This window comes from Poecilia formosa, unplaced genomic scaffold (genome assembly GCF_000485575.1).
Source record: "Poecilia formosa unplaced genomic scaffold, Poecilia_formosa-5.1.2 Scaffold20, whole genome shotgun sequence".
Classification (NCBI taxonomy): domain Eukaryota; kingdom Metazoa; phylum Chordata; class Actinopteri; order Cyprinodontiformes; family Poeciliidae; genus Poecilia; species Poecilia formosa.
Genome location: NW_006799959.1, coordinates 2530474 through 2545424, shown reverse-complemented (window position 1 = coordinate 2545424; position 14951 = coordinate 2530474). Strand labels below are relative to the sequence as shown.

Sequence of the window (14951 nt, the reverse complement as noted above, 5' to 3'; positions counted from 1 at the left end):
AAAAAAAGTACCCTATATGATTTAAAGATTCTCTTTGTGGAATCTTTTAATCCCACGAAATTTAAAAAAAATAAATTTTTATCTAAAAGTAACTGATAACTCACAACTGGGACTTTTAATATGGTATTTTTCCAAAATATGCAACTAAATCAACACAGCTATGTAAGAAAGTTTGGTTTTATCAGTTACAACCCAAAATTTCTTACGTGGCTGTTTATACCATAAAAATAAACCCCACATAAAAATAAACTTTTGTGGGCTGAGTATGGTGGAAGAAGGGTGGAAAGGTTTTTGATACATGCATTATTCTATGATTTAAAAAAACCCATCAATTATACAATGGTGAAAACTGATTTATTATAAAAAAAATGCAATTGTACAAAAGTCAATTTCCTCTTCAAAACTTGCACCTGGGTTACAGGGTTCAAAACAAGACCATTCAGTTCAACTGTGGAGTAAATTGTGGACTTTTTAAAGTCTAGAAACGTTTACAATATTATTAAATCTGGGTTTTGTAAGCAGAATTCAACCAAATAAAAAAAACAACCCACTGGACAACATGTATATGAAAATCATAAAACTTTCATCTTTGAAGTTGAAATCATGCAAACAGAACAAAAGTGAATAATTTATCTAATTTTTAAGGAAATAAATTTATTTTCAAAGAATAATTTTTTAAAAATACAGCAATGTAAAAGTTAATCTAGGGGGTCTTCAACTCTAGTCTTGCAACATTTACAGCAACATAACTGAGACTAATGAAACCCTTAACTGGAACAGTTATCAGTTTTTTCCAACCTAACATAGTAAGTTAATAAACAAGTCCATGTGAATTAGATAATCAAGATACAAACGTCAACAAAAGTACTTATGTAAGTTGATGGGAATGAAACACAATTTTTTTATACAAAACATCTTTTTGAACACCAAGGAACACCTACAACTGGTGGTACCGTCTAGAACTATGCAGAGGCTGGTCCTGCTTGGATCTTTTGGTTTTTGGAGCAGACCCTAAAGAGTCACTCTGTCGCTGCAGAGTAGTGATTCTGTTCCTAACGTAGTCCTTCACGCCTTTCCAAGAGCGGTTCCTTAGAGCGTGAGGCTCAGCATCGAGGCACCGAACGCAGTCGTCTTTCTGAGGAAGCCTTTGCTTTGTGATGAAGTTCATCAGGTGCTTTTCTACGGCTTGAACTTCTGCTTCGTTCCATGTATGTTTGGATTTCTTTTGCAGACCTGGAGAGGCTGAATAAAACAAAAGGAAAAGAAATAAGCTCTAGAATAACCATGCTGTTAAGAAGAGTACAGAATCGGTCTTTTAAATTAGAGCTTTAGTTGTGTTTTAAAACTTTGTGATCTGAGGAAAATTTTTGACGTTCTAGCTTTTACGATTGCTCTCATTTGAATAAAAGGAGAGAAATGACATTGATTAATCAAAAAATGGTGAGATGAGTTGAGAGAAACACTTGTGATTCTGTTTTTCAATTTGAAAACCGGTTTTAACATAAAGCTAAAAGTCAGGAAATGAGTCCAGCATTTATGAAGCTCCTATTGTCAACATTAATCACATGATTTGCTATAGTTCACAACTAACATCAAAACACTGAAAAAGGAGATTATCCTCTTTGCCATGGTGCTACAGACAGACTATCTGGGTAAGATGGGATATAATTCATTGGCTTTTGTATAAATACCTTTTTCTTTTGTTCTGCCAGACTTAGCAGAAGCATTCATGCTGCAGCTTGTTGTTGTGGCGTAAGTTTGTGGTAGAAAAAGATTTGATGAACCAAAACTGCAACTGGAGAACGCATTCTGATGCTCTGGTGCAGGTTGTTCTCCACTTGGAGGTTGTAATCTCCCTGGTAAAAAAAAAAATAAAAATGAAATAAACCTCTTAATATTTCCAAGAATGAGCAGTTTGCTTAAGAGTGCTAATTTTTTATTTTTTTTAAGTTGGAAATTACCCGTTAAGTTGTTACCAGAGCTCTGTGATGTCCCCTTCCTGGGCTGGCTCTTGGTTTTTGACGGCGCATTGGAAGATCCGCTCTGTCTCTGCAGAGCTGTGATCCTGTTCCTGACGTAATCTTTTATGCCTCTCCAGGAGCGGTTCTTCAGCGCACGCGGCTCGGCTTCCAGGCACCGGGTGCAGTCGTCCTTCTGGGGAAGCTTGTGCTCTTTAATAAAACGCATCAGATGTTTTTCTACGGCACAAACCTCAGCTTCGTCCCATTTAGGCTTTGGTTTGTGGAGCAAGCTAGAGCCTGGCGAGAAAAAAAAAAGAAAACTCAAATAATTTACTTGACTTTGTTTTTTTCTTTTATCTTCTAGTGTTTAATTAACTTATACGTTAAATAAAATGGGAATTAAAATGAAAAACTAAAAGACTACTGATACTTACAATGACATCCGGATGTAAACAATTACATTTATGAAGTTATGAAAGAAATCTGTTCAACTAGAGCGTGGCGTACTATGACTTTATTCTTGTGACATTAAGGCTTTAATCTCATACTTTATTTTTTTAGAGTGGCCCTAATACTCAGTTGTTGTAGTAGTAAGAATTATGCAGAAAAAAGCAAAAGCAACAACAACAAAAAATCTGATTTTCAGCGAAAGAACTGAATTGATCTTCAGAACCTGCAGTGTGAACGTTACCATAGTTACCTTTTCCTTTCTGGGACTTTGAGTGACTCGATGCTGAACTGGGACCTGCACTGGGCTTTTCTCTGGCCTCCTGTTCTCCATTTGGAGCCTGTGATGTCTCTGCAAAGTGCACCATATTTGGCTTTAATCACCGCATGTTGGTCAACAGAAGATGGCTATTATCAACATAATACAGATGTTACCAGAACTCTGCTGTGGCTTATGCTTCTTTTTAGCGGTTCTGCTCTTTGATGATTTTTTGGAAGATCCGGTTTGTCTTTGCAGAGTTGTGATCCGGTTTCTCACGTAGTTCTTCACACCTTTCCACGAACGATTCATCAGCGCGCGCGGCTCGGCCTCGAGGCACTGAACGCAGTCGTCTTTTTGAGGTATTTTATGCTTCTTGATGAAACTCATCAAGTGTTTTTCTACGGCCCGAACTTCTGCTTTGCTCCATCCAAGTTTGGCCTGGTTGTGCAATCCTGTGAAAGAGAAAAATATATGAAGATGGAAGTCCTTAAATTCATATGAAAATAGACATTACTGGAGCCTCATCAGGAGTTTTAAATTGTGCAGGAGACCCATAATCTACATTTAAAACTTGGATGAAATGTTCTGGTTGTAAAAGCATTCTGTAGTTATCCTGAAAATTTTAAAATTAAAAGAACTGGACTTCTGTTGTTTTGTTGAATACTTTTCCTGCTTTGAAAAACACTGACCTAAACCAGCATATTTAGCTATGTCACGACTTCCACCTGTATTAGAAATGCAAGAATGCATTACAGATTCTCAGTTGAAAAAGTATGAGATGAGGTTCTTACCAAAAGTATATTCAGTTGCATAAAAAAAAGCCAAGGTTTTATTTTCTGAGTTTCTTCCTGTTCTGCTTTGACTTCTGGTTTTTTTTCTTACTGAAAGTGTTTACTGAAGGTGTTTTGAATTTTTGAAGCTAAATAAGATTCTAGGAAATCATTGTAACTATTATAAATAAGTACCTTGAGTCTTTGAGTTTTTTAATGCATCAGGCATTGTGCAGCCAGTCGCTCCTGTGCGCTGTTGGTAAAACTTCAGTGGTCCTGAAAACAGTGAGAGAAAAACAAGACGTTTCTTTGAAGGCTTTTTAATTCCCAAAAACATTTTACCAGGTTTACAGCTTTTAAGCTAACTTCACAGTTATTTTTATATACAAGCACAACTCTAAATGAATTACCCATTCAGTTACTTGGTGGTGTTTTTAAATAAGAGTAATTAATAAAATTTTATAAGTTTTATTCTATTCAACCAAATGCCATTTTTTAAATAAGTAAAATTTCATAGTCTCTCTACAGTTAAATCAACTGAGCATCAAAATTAAAATCAAAGTGAAGATCTAAGGATTTAGTAGTTCTAGTCTAAGCAAATTTTTACATATTCCTGTTTAATACATTCTAAATAAGCTAAATGGAAGTAAATAAATATATTTTAAAGGAATTTAATCTCATTTCTGTGTTATGTCGCAAATATATTTGGCAAGTTTGTCAAATATTTTTAAATTTACAAGATTAAAACCAAGACACATATTTTTTTTTTTTTTTTTTTTTAAAAAAGGCTTGGAATCGACTAAACAAAAATATTTTTTCTTTTACATTACAAAGTGGTTATATTTTCTAAATCTGTTGCAGTTAAGCCATCACTTCATAATCAGAAATGAAGCTTTAGCTGCGATGGATTGGACTTTATTACACTTAAACATGGTTCTTGTCTGAGGATTCACTATTGAAAACCTTAATGTATGCAGAAATTAAGTTACATCTTCTTATTCTAACTAGGGCTGAAACAATTAATCAGAATCAATCAATTATTGAAATGACAATCAACTAATTTAGTAATCCTTATACGGAACATAGACACTCAAAAAATAATTTTTCAAGAGAACAGCAAAAATTAAGTTAAACCTGTACATGAAATGTATACCTTTTGCACCTAAGAGAAAAAAAAAAACCTTTCCCTTTAAATAGTTCACATTCAAAACTCTGGCAAAATTTTAGACAATTTTTGTAAAAATAAAATTTTCTTCTAAATACCTTTTTCTGACTAGTTATTAATAGATTAATCTAAAATATAATCAACAGATCAGCCTTACGCTGCGTTGATATTATAGTAGAAATGTTTTAAGTAGAAAGGATCAAATGTTGAGCTTGAAATATTTTTTAAAAGCAGATGCAGCTTTGGCTACAAATGACCAAGTGTTCACTAAAGGAATACTGTTATTGCATTTTATTTATGTTTATTTGCATATTTTAATGCATTTCTAATATTGTATAAAAATGTGCCAATTATTTTAAATCCAATTAATTGTCAGAGTAATTGATTTGTAAAATTGTTACCTGCAGCTCTAATTATAAACATTGGATTCACCTGCTAAATTGATTAATTAAATTAGCTCAAAAAGTGAAACTTTACCTTCAGACTCCATGACAGAGTCGTCACACATTGTGTCGTTGATTTGCCGCAGAACTTGGATGTCACTATTGGGACCCAAAACCTGCTTGACCTCCTCGTCGTCCAGATTAAGGAGCTGAAGCAAAGGTGCAAAATGCCTGCGGAGTTTCACCACCATCAGGACAGAGGGGTTTTCTGCTCCACATTCTTTGACATGAAACTGAATGCAAGACGACCCTCTCTGAGCAGTCAGCGACTGCTGCCGGGGAAACACGTACGGGTTGTTGCTCAGAATCCCACATTTCTCCCGAACGCTGACCAAAAACTCTATAGACGACTCAAACGAAGGCTTGAGGATGATGGGGACGACTCTCCCACATTTCCCTTTGATGGTAACTCTACTGAACAAACCACACAGTTTTCTTTCCATCTGTGAGACGGACACGTCCATGTCGTCACAGACGTCTGATCGTATCCTTGACTCAAAAGTCTCCAGTGAAATCGACGCCACCTCTCCGGGAAGTCTCCTGTTGAAAAGAATCGTCCGAGCCAGAACCGCCCTGGCCAGAGCCACAAAGTTTTCTGAACAAAGGTTCTCGCGGAGCTTCTTCTCTGCAGCGTGATGAGCCGTTTCCAGGTGGTAATAAAGATGTTTCACATCTTGAGCAGACGGCACTTTGTTTGCCCTTTTCTTCTGCATGTCTTTAATATTTTTTAACGCCAATGAAGACACGTACTTAGTCCATTTTTTGTCATACATGGAGAGGAATATTTTGCATGACTCTACCACTTTGGTGTCGCCAATGCTCTTGGCATTGTGCTGTACGATGTTGCAGATTTTCTGAAGATGGTAACCAAGTTTGAGGGCAAGCGACGGTATGTTGTACCGTTTTTTTTCAGGGTCATATTGCCCCACCACCTTCACAGCAGACACCACAAGTTTAAAGTTGGAGGGCTTAAAGAAATCCTCAAAACTCTTCATAGGGGTCGACTTTTGAGCCTCGAGCAGAAGTCTTGCAACATGTCGAAGGTTTTGTCTTGCATATTCATGCTGTTTTGGATGATTGATATATTTCTTAAACATTTGCTCTCCATACTGCAAAATAATCTGGTTTTCCATGACAGTTTCAGTCACATTGTCATACACCATTACGCCAATGAGGTTCTTAAACTCCTCACTTATACCTTCACAATTTTTGGTCAAAAGCGCACAGTGTGATACGACTCGCCTTGGTGTCCCGTGAGAGTCGTCTTCCGTCTTAACATTTTCCTTGCACTTTCTCAGATGGAGGTGGATGAGTTTTTTTCCATAAAGTCCATGACAATAAATGCAGTGAACAAAGTCTGTTGCTTTGGAAGAAGTTTTAGTTCTACCTCGTACGGCAAGTTTTCCCTCCCCTGTCTTTAAAACATCTTTGTTGTGTTTGAAGTTTCCGTCATTTGTTAGTTTTTGCCATATCTTTCTCCTTTCCTTTGAGTTTGGAGGATACTGAAATGCAACGGCAACCTCGATTCTGTCGCTGTGGATGTTCGTAAGATGTCTCGATATTTTGGTCACCGGTTTTCCACAAAACAGACAGTAATTTCTCCTGCTGGTAGAGTGTCCGTTCTTTGTTCCGGAAGTTCCTATCTCCACCTTTCCATACTTCTTCTCGTTATCTTCAGGTGTCTTTGTTGAAGAAGTGGTATTTTCTTCCTCAGACAAAGAATCTTCTGAATTTTCCTCCCTTTTCACTGTGTCATCCTCCTGACAGCTGGGACTGACACAATCCTCAGAGTTGGAATCATCCTCAGGCTGGGAATTTGAAAAACTGACTTCACTTTGAGGCACATAATCAAAAAACTTTGAAAAACAGCCGACTCAGCCATCTTCTGTTGTCTTCAGGAAAAAGGAGTCACAGATTCGTTTGGAGTGTGATATCCTGCGAATGTTGAGGTCGTGTAGCGATGATGTTCCTGTGATGGTGGGTCGGGTCTGTCTGTGGAGAGAAACGGTTGCGTTGCTTTTAATTCACAGTGACGTGTCACCAGTCAGACAAGTTGTGTTGTGTAATTGTTTTTCTTTGTTCGTTAAAGTTCCTTGTACTGTAAAAGCTGAAAACAATACAGATAAATTTCATTTTTACATTTTTAACATTTCTTCTGTTATTTTTTACATAAAGACATTTAGGGGTTTAGAAATTAAAGTTTGTGCCAAATTTTGCAAACATTCTACAGATAAAGAGTTTGTTTCAGTTCACCATAAACAGGACAGACGACATTTTGTTCCTTGAGCCGTTTAAAGAAACCTGTTCTGCTTTACTTTCATTGTGAACATTCCCATCTTTGCGAGCCATCAGGTTAAATGCTGAGTCAAGAAGCAAACTGCCAAGCTTCAATAATATACCTGAGAAACTGTAAAACATAATGACATCCACCTTCTTTCTGAAGTTTACATTCATTCAACATGGGCTTTAAAGCTGCAGTATTTAACTTTTATAAAATATATATTTATTTTGAATATTTGTTGAAACTGCCACTATGTTGTGACAGTATGATATGAAACAGATAATCAGTGAAGAAACTGCTAACTAAAAACAACTAATTAGAGCCAGGAGAAATGTCTTAGTGCTGTCAATCACTCTACATGTGGCGCTGCTCATCTCCCCCTCTCACTCTTCATTTACTATCTGCTATGCTGCAGCTAGCAGAGCCTTTCATAAATGCTATGGCTAGTTAGCAAGGTCATTGATGTTGGTGGATAAACGGTTTTCCTATGGTGGTGAATTGTTTCTCTGTCATTAACACATTTAGCAAAGCATTCAAAGGTTGATTGACAGCTGGAACAACTGTCATGCTCAGTAATAAACTAATGAAAATGATCAACATCCCACTTCTTCACTTGGAAAATTTGCTGATTTAGTAAGTTTTCCAAATCAATCAGATTGTGAGAACATCTGATGTCCAGAGCCACCTTCAGGTGACTCCTGTCAACTTTTCTAAGCCATTGAGTAACTTTTCTTCATTCTTTTGTTGAAATATCTTTTCATCTTCAGTTTTCAAGCAAACAACAGAAAGTTTTACATCAAAGCTCATTAGATGGTATTTGGATTTTTTTATCTACTTCAACAAAAATCTTGTCCAGCTGAATTATGGCTCAAAGTTCAATTTTACTTTCATCAGACGACATCTGAGAAAAGTTTTACAGCCTTACATCTTTGTCCAGATGTGAAGGAAAAACTATTTTTGTCCCTTGTTGACCACATTCAGGACATGAATGGAATATTTGTAATTTCTTCAGCATTTCTGAGTTGTGTCCACTGCCAATTTCTTTTCAACTTTTTTAGTTTTTTTGGAATGTCACTGATTCCCAACAGCTTTTTAAAAAAATGCCGTTGAATCTCTTATTTGTGGTAAGTTACTGACTGCTCATAACCTCTCCACTAACTTAGCAATACATTATTTTAACTGTTTTTTGTAATCTTGCAATCATGCTGTTTGTCAGTATGCTATCAGAGTTTTTAATCTCTCTTTTAACTCCTAAAGTCTGAAGAATAAGTTTATAAAATCAAGTAGCTTCATTGACCAATCCAAATTCATTTTATTCATAAATTACATTTAAAAATAACATTTTAACCAACATGCTGTACAGTACTAAAACAGATAAAGAAATCAAGAAACAAATAATAATAAAATGTAAAAATGAAAACACCAAAAACAGAATAAAATTTCAGCAAAAATTGTTTAAAATAAAAACAGAAACAACTCATATTGTACCAAAAGCCACTGAAAATAATGTTTTTTAAAAAATAGACTTAAAAACAGCAAGAAAAGAAGCATGTCTAATATTTAATAGCAAATTGTTCTGTAACATTGAAGCCACAGCTAAAAAGGTCCAACCTCTTCTAAGCATCAACCTAGTAAAAAATAAAAAGCTACAAAATAAATCCTTTATTGATTATTTTACAAACTTCAAGACAGTGTTCGTGTTGGCCAGCTGCCATCTTATGACTGTAAATTATAAATGTAGTAAACATTTTTAAGACCACACACATGCACATTAACGTCTATTATTCCAAGTTATTTCCATTAGTTCATGATTTCAGGTTTATTAAGTACAGCAGCATTAAAAACAGGAAATAAAACAATGTTTCTGTCTCCATACTGGGACATTCATACAACATAAATATAAATGAATGGATCCTCTGGGTGAACTACGTCTGGTTTTAGAAGTCTGAAGGTGTCTGTTATAATATTCAACATTATAACTGATGTCAAGGTTTCTTGTTTTCTTCTCAGAAAAGAACAAAAAACATTCATTTTCAAACATTACACTCGGTTTATGTGATGCTTAAAAATTAATCTCAGTTTTACAGACTTTGATACTTGTAGGTTCCACTTCTCCAGTTTTTCCAACACAGAAATAAGGCAGGAGTTTCTCAGTGAAAGAGTCTCTGAGGGTGTGGATGTGACTCATGTCTTCAGAGTCGTAGAAGGACACTTCCCCTCTGTCATAGTTCAGCTGGACTTTAATTTTCCTCAGACTCTGCTTCATTGTGACAACATTAGCTTCGCCATCCATGTATTTTCCATCACTGTGGACTAAACACCAGATTCCATATTTGGGCAAAGCATCGGTCTCTCCCTTCCTGTCCACAGACTCTTTCACCAAACCGATATTCCAGCGAGGATGATCTCCAACATCCACTTCCCAGCTGTGTTTCCCTGAGCCGAAGGCCTCAGAACCGAAAACATTGGTGTAGTTAATGTTTCTCTCTGGGTTGTCAGGAAGTTTCTCCTTCGTTTCGCAGCGTCTCACACTGGTCAGATCATCAGACAGAGAGAGCCATCGGCTGGCAGTGTTTGGGTCCAGAATGACGGGACTGAAGTTGACCTGGTCCTTCATCTTCTCCCAGACTCTGAAGGACAGGTTGCCCAGGTGTTTGGCCACATCTATCAGAGCTCCTGAGACCAGCTGTGGATCTGGCAGTGACCTCTGACCTCTGGCTCTGCTCAGTGCGTCTTCGTAACCCTTCAGGAATGACAGGTTGTCTTTCTGCAGCTCTTCTTTACCAGCAGAGATGCTGTCTGACAGAGAGATGATCTGCTCCTCAATCTTCTTTATTCTCTTTTTTATCGTCTTCTTCTTCTGCTCCTCTTCCTCCCACAGAGCTGCCAGTCTGGACTCCTCTTCCTCTTTCAGGAACTGGTGGAGCTTGTTGAACTCTGCTCTGATCTGTCTCTCTGTGGACGACACCTGATCTGTGATGTGTCCGGTCATTTCATCGTATGTTTTCTCCATTTGTTTGTAATTCTCCTTCTTGTCCTGCAGAGACTTTAAGTCAGATTTCAGCTCCCTCTTCAGCCCACCAACCGCTTGTTCCATAGGAACCACTTTGTGGTTCTGGTGGAGAGAAAACTCGCAGACAGGACACACAGCTCTCTGCTCGTCTTCACAGAATAAATGAGGAACCTCTGGATGTTTACTGCACAGCCCCATTTTAGCTTGTTTTGTTCTCTCAGATGACGTTTTCTGTCTTCCAGATAAAGAGTCGGTCAGTTCCTTCATTGTAAAAATTCACCCTCTTCAATATTAGATCATCCTTTAGATGATCTTTTTGTTTTTAAAGACAACGGATCTTGAAGCAAATAAAAAAATGAAATCTTTCTTCTTGTCTTTTGTCTCAAAGTAGCAGTATGTGGACTCACCAATAAAACGTTTCTTTGCCGCTCTGACTCCGGTCCAGCGTCTTTTTCAACAGCGATCCACCATGTTGTGGTGGCGTTTCAGCTCTGTTCAGCAGCGAGGATCATTCCTCTCATTCTGTCTGACAACTCAGAGACGTTTTACCAGTCAGACAAGCTCTGGTGACACAGATAAATATTTTCCTCCTCTTTTGTTCTTGTGTTATTCTCCCTGTAATTAAAGCTGCTGTTTTCTTTAACTGCTTTATTGGTTGAGAACAGATAAAAAGAAGTAAAAAGAATTTGCTAAGAGGCTTTTTGAATGAAAAAGGTGTGTAGTTTGGTAGTTGTTGAAGTGAGAAAGCATTTCATTCTCACTCCACTGTAAACCCGATAAACAACATTTTTGTCTTACGCTTAAACAGTAAACTGGTTTCAGTGGGTGGAGATAAGAATGTCAGTTAATCCTACAACCAAAATGTGAAAATTAAATATTTTACTACGAAGACTTTAAAACATAACTGTAAGAAAATAAATTACTTAACATTAATACAAATCAAACTATTTATTTATTTATTTATTTATTTATTTGTTTATTTGTTTATTTGTTTATTTGTTTATTTATTTTTAACCTTTACACACAATAGTCAAAAAAGGAAAAATAAAAAACAATGCTGGAAAAAACAAGCAAAAGCAAAACAAAATGAAAAATAAAGTAAAATAACAAGACAAGACTAAAACAGCGTAAGCCGAAAACAGCACAAGTTTACTTTATCATCACTTTTTAAAGCATCATCAAAATCAAAACAGTGGAGCACTTCCTGTATATTTTACAAAACATATCTCCAAGAAAAGTCTGTCGACAAATGACATTGGTTACAAACATTTCTATAAATATTTTTCACTCTTTCCAAGTTTCAAGATTTAAAAACTAAACCCACAAGAAAAAATTTCCTAAGTTTTTCTACATTCAGTGTTACATATTTAGTATCTTTACTGTATATAGGAAGACGTCTAGCAGGTGTTCAGCTGAAGGAAAAGACTTTTCTAATGTCACATGAATCAAAAGAAAATCGTTCTGGACATTCATGATGATGTGAATCTGAGGAGTCGGTTACCAACTCTGGTGGATGTGTTTGTCAATAAAACGTGAAGAAGGTTTGCCTGAATCCATTAGGCAGCAAACAAACATGTAGCAGGAAACCCAAAAGGATTTGATTTATCAAAACAATAAAATCATTCTCAGCTCACTTGACCCTGTGGAACTGCCAGTGGTGGCTTTGTAAAGCCAAATCATTTTTATACTCTAGTTGTATCAGATACCGTTATTTACCATTAACTCTTCACTTCAATCAACATTATGAAAGCAAAAACAAATTTATCAATAGGGATGCAGCTGTAGTAATATTGAGTACCTTAAAGGGGACCTATTCTGCAAAATTCACATTTTGCACATTTTTGTGCTTCCATTTGGGTCTCAACTGTTTCTAAAAACATCAGGAAATGGTTTTAAAAAAACCTGAGCCAGCTGTTTAGCAATACAAACAGCTGGCTCTGTTTGTATTGCCATTTTCATGTCTGGAAAATGAGCCGCTTCAAAAATCTTTCAGATGTGGGACAAATTTGTAACATTCAGGGGCCGCACAAGATCAGTACATGGACCACAAATGGCCCCTGGGCCTCACTTTGGACAACACCTGGCTAAGCTTAAGGTTTATTGGTGCTAAAAGCTCTGGGAGGCTCTCTGCTGCCATCTGCTGATCAGTCTCTAAAAGTTTTATACCCATTTTTGGCCTGATTGATTAGTTTTATGACAATAGTTCCACAAACTATGATGGCATATTAGAGCCATTGTAGACAGAAACAAAAAGGAAGAGTAAATTTTTGCCAAAACAAAAAAAATATAAATAAATAGATCATTCTGAGTTTGAAAAGTAGATTTTTTTTCTAGAAAAACTCTAAAACTGTATCTAAAAATTTCTGAGTTTTTCTAGCAAGTATCAAATTTTCAAAACTTTCTTAAGAACTTCTGAGATTTTTTGGGGGGCAGAAATGAACGTCCCTCTTTTTTTTTTTAACTATTTACAATGACTCAAGAAGTAAACTAAATTTAACAATTTCATACTTTCAATACCTCAGAATATCTGAATGTTCGGTTCAGGTGAAGCAGGTCGCTGAGTTTGTCTTCAGGTTTTCCTGTTCTGGTGGCAACAGCTGCATTCTGAACTTTGACTATTCAAATGTCATTTCTGGTGTTTCATCAGTGTTTGTATTTTGATTATTTCTTTCATCTTCTTCTGGTTTTGTTTTATTTAATTTTGCAGAAAAACTGAGACAACTTCAACACCAATTAAAAAAACAGAAAAAGATTAATACTTAATTAAGTTGAGTTATCTGGAAATTGCTGGAACTGAAATTAACTAAGCCTTGACTTTTATTTACATTATTATTTTATTGGTATTTTACTGTCAACTTTATTAATGCATCTTTTTTATTAAGCTTAATTTTACTTATTAATTTATTGTATATCTGTCTGTAAAGTTATAAGTATTGTGAAGCACTTTGTTCAGTTGAGGTTGTCGGAAATGTGCTTCATAAATAAACTGATTGTGCTTTACAACCACCAGCTGAACACAAAATCTTGTTAAATTTTTTTAGAGTTTCCAGTAAAAGAATCTCAGTACACTTTAAATAAAACCAAACTAACTTACAAGTAGCTTTTCAGAAAGATCTGGTTTTAAGTCTATATTCCAATGGCAGATTTTTATAACAAGGGAAAAGTATTTTATTCAGTATTTATAATTGAAAATAATTTTTGTGTTTTTGGTTATATAAAAATACAGGATCTTAAAATGTTTAAAATACAAATTAACAATGGTGTAAAAGCACAAAGCAACAAATCAATTAGAATTTAAACAAATATTTCAGTTTTATTATAAAAGGTACCAGAGTTCAGAAAGAAAACATCCAACGCTGAAATTATTCATTTCATTTGTTAGCATCACAGATTTTACTTTCCTATTTAAAATGTTGTGTAACAGATTTAGACTTGCTTTAGGATCTTGGACAAGGTATTTATTAATTAAAATTAGATTTGACAAGTAAACTAATTTAATTTATGAACTAATTCATTTTTCTTTACATTTGGCACCTCTGGGACTAAACTCAGTGAAAGCTCAAAACATTTTGATTAAAACTGAGTACAGAAAAGAGAAAATGTACTATAAGAAGAAAAACCAAACACAATCCTATGACAAACTCCACATAAAACCCAACATTTAGCATAACTAAAGTGAATCAGATAAATAATTTAAATCTATTTCCTTGTTCTTTTTGCTGTTTTCTGCATTTTCCCTTCTACCAAACATAAAGACTGATTATGATGAAATATTTGACTGTGGCTGAATAAGTTATCTAATAAGATTTTGTATTTTTTACTAATGTTTGAAAACCTTTAAAAATTATAAAATACAAAGTATGTTAATGAAGGATTTAAAAAGAAAGTTGGGTTCATTGTAAATAGAAAGATTTATTTATTTATTTCAACAGGGAACAAATAAAAGCAGAAAAAATAAAACAAATGATCACGTTCATTGCATGTAATTTAATCTAATATGATCGGGGAGAAAGAAGATAGAAGAAATATGATCACATAAATTCCTGTCCCTCTCATATTTATCAACCTACAAACATTTATATCTCCACACCAGATAAACTCTTTAATTATTCCCCAAATTATTGTTATCCTTAAATGTGCAATTATTTATTCATTTGTAATATCATTAGAAGTATTTTTGGTCTTTGTGATACACATCCTACACAACATATTTTTGAATAAGTTCATTTTTGAATAGTTTTTTTTAAATTGGTTTATATTTGTACTTTCATCATTTAATAAATTCCATAAATCTACCACACACTGATATGCAAAATATCTTCTCATTGTTTTATAAATCTTCTTATTTCCTCTTGAATTATAACCCTTCTCTGTCACAAAACATTTTTAAATATTGTGTGGAAGTTGATGGCTTAATACTTTAAACATAAAATGTAAAGTTTTATATTTTGCAAGGTCCCAGAATTTCATTCAGAATAATTCGGTAAAAATAAAAACAAAACTTTGAGCTGTCTTTAAACAGAAATCTTAGTTTCACATATTTTGATCTCAGATGTTTTGGTATCACCTGCTGCTCCTACATCAAAATAAGGGAAGAGTTTCTCAGTGA

At 35.1% G+C, this 14951-nt stretch overlaps 2 protein-coding genes across 2 annotated transcripts in view; both read right to left on the bottom strand.

Moving 5' to 3' along the window:
• Positions 1-335: 335 nt before the first annotated feature.
• LOC103134905 (uncharacterized) lies at positions 336-7054 on the bottom strand. Its single transcript, XM_007547418.2, has 7 exons — positions 5083-7054; positions 3636-3716; positions 2844-3122; positions 2662-2760; positions 1962-2258; positions 1692-1856; positions 336-1242 (listed from the first exon to the last, which is right to left on the bottom strand). Exons 1-7 carry the CDS (start codon positions 6209-6211, stop codon positions 938-940), a joined length of 2355 nt encoding a protein of 784 aa, XP_007547480.1. The 5' UTR covers positions 6212-7054; the 3' UTR covers positions 336-937.
• A 2288-nt stretch (positions 7055-9342) lies between these two features.
• The window catches only part of LOC103134906 (zinc-binding protein A33-like), a 9616-nt gene continuing 4007 nt past the window's right edge, over positions 9343-14951 (bottom strand). The window contains exon 2 of the mRNA XM_007547419.2: positions 9343-10556. Coding sequence (XP_007547481.2) covers positions 9392-10556 — 1165 coding nt within the window. The 3' untranslated portion in view covers positions 9343-9391. The remainder of the gene's footprint in view (positions 10557-14951) is intronic.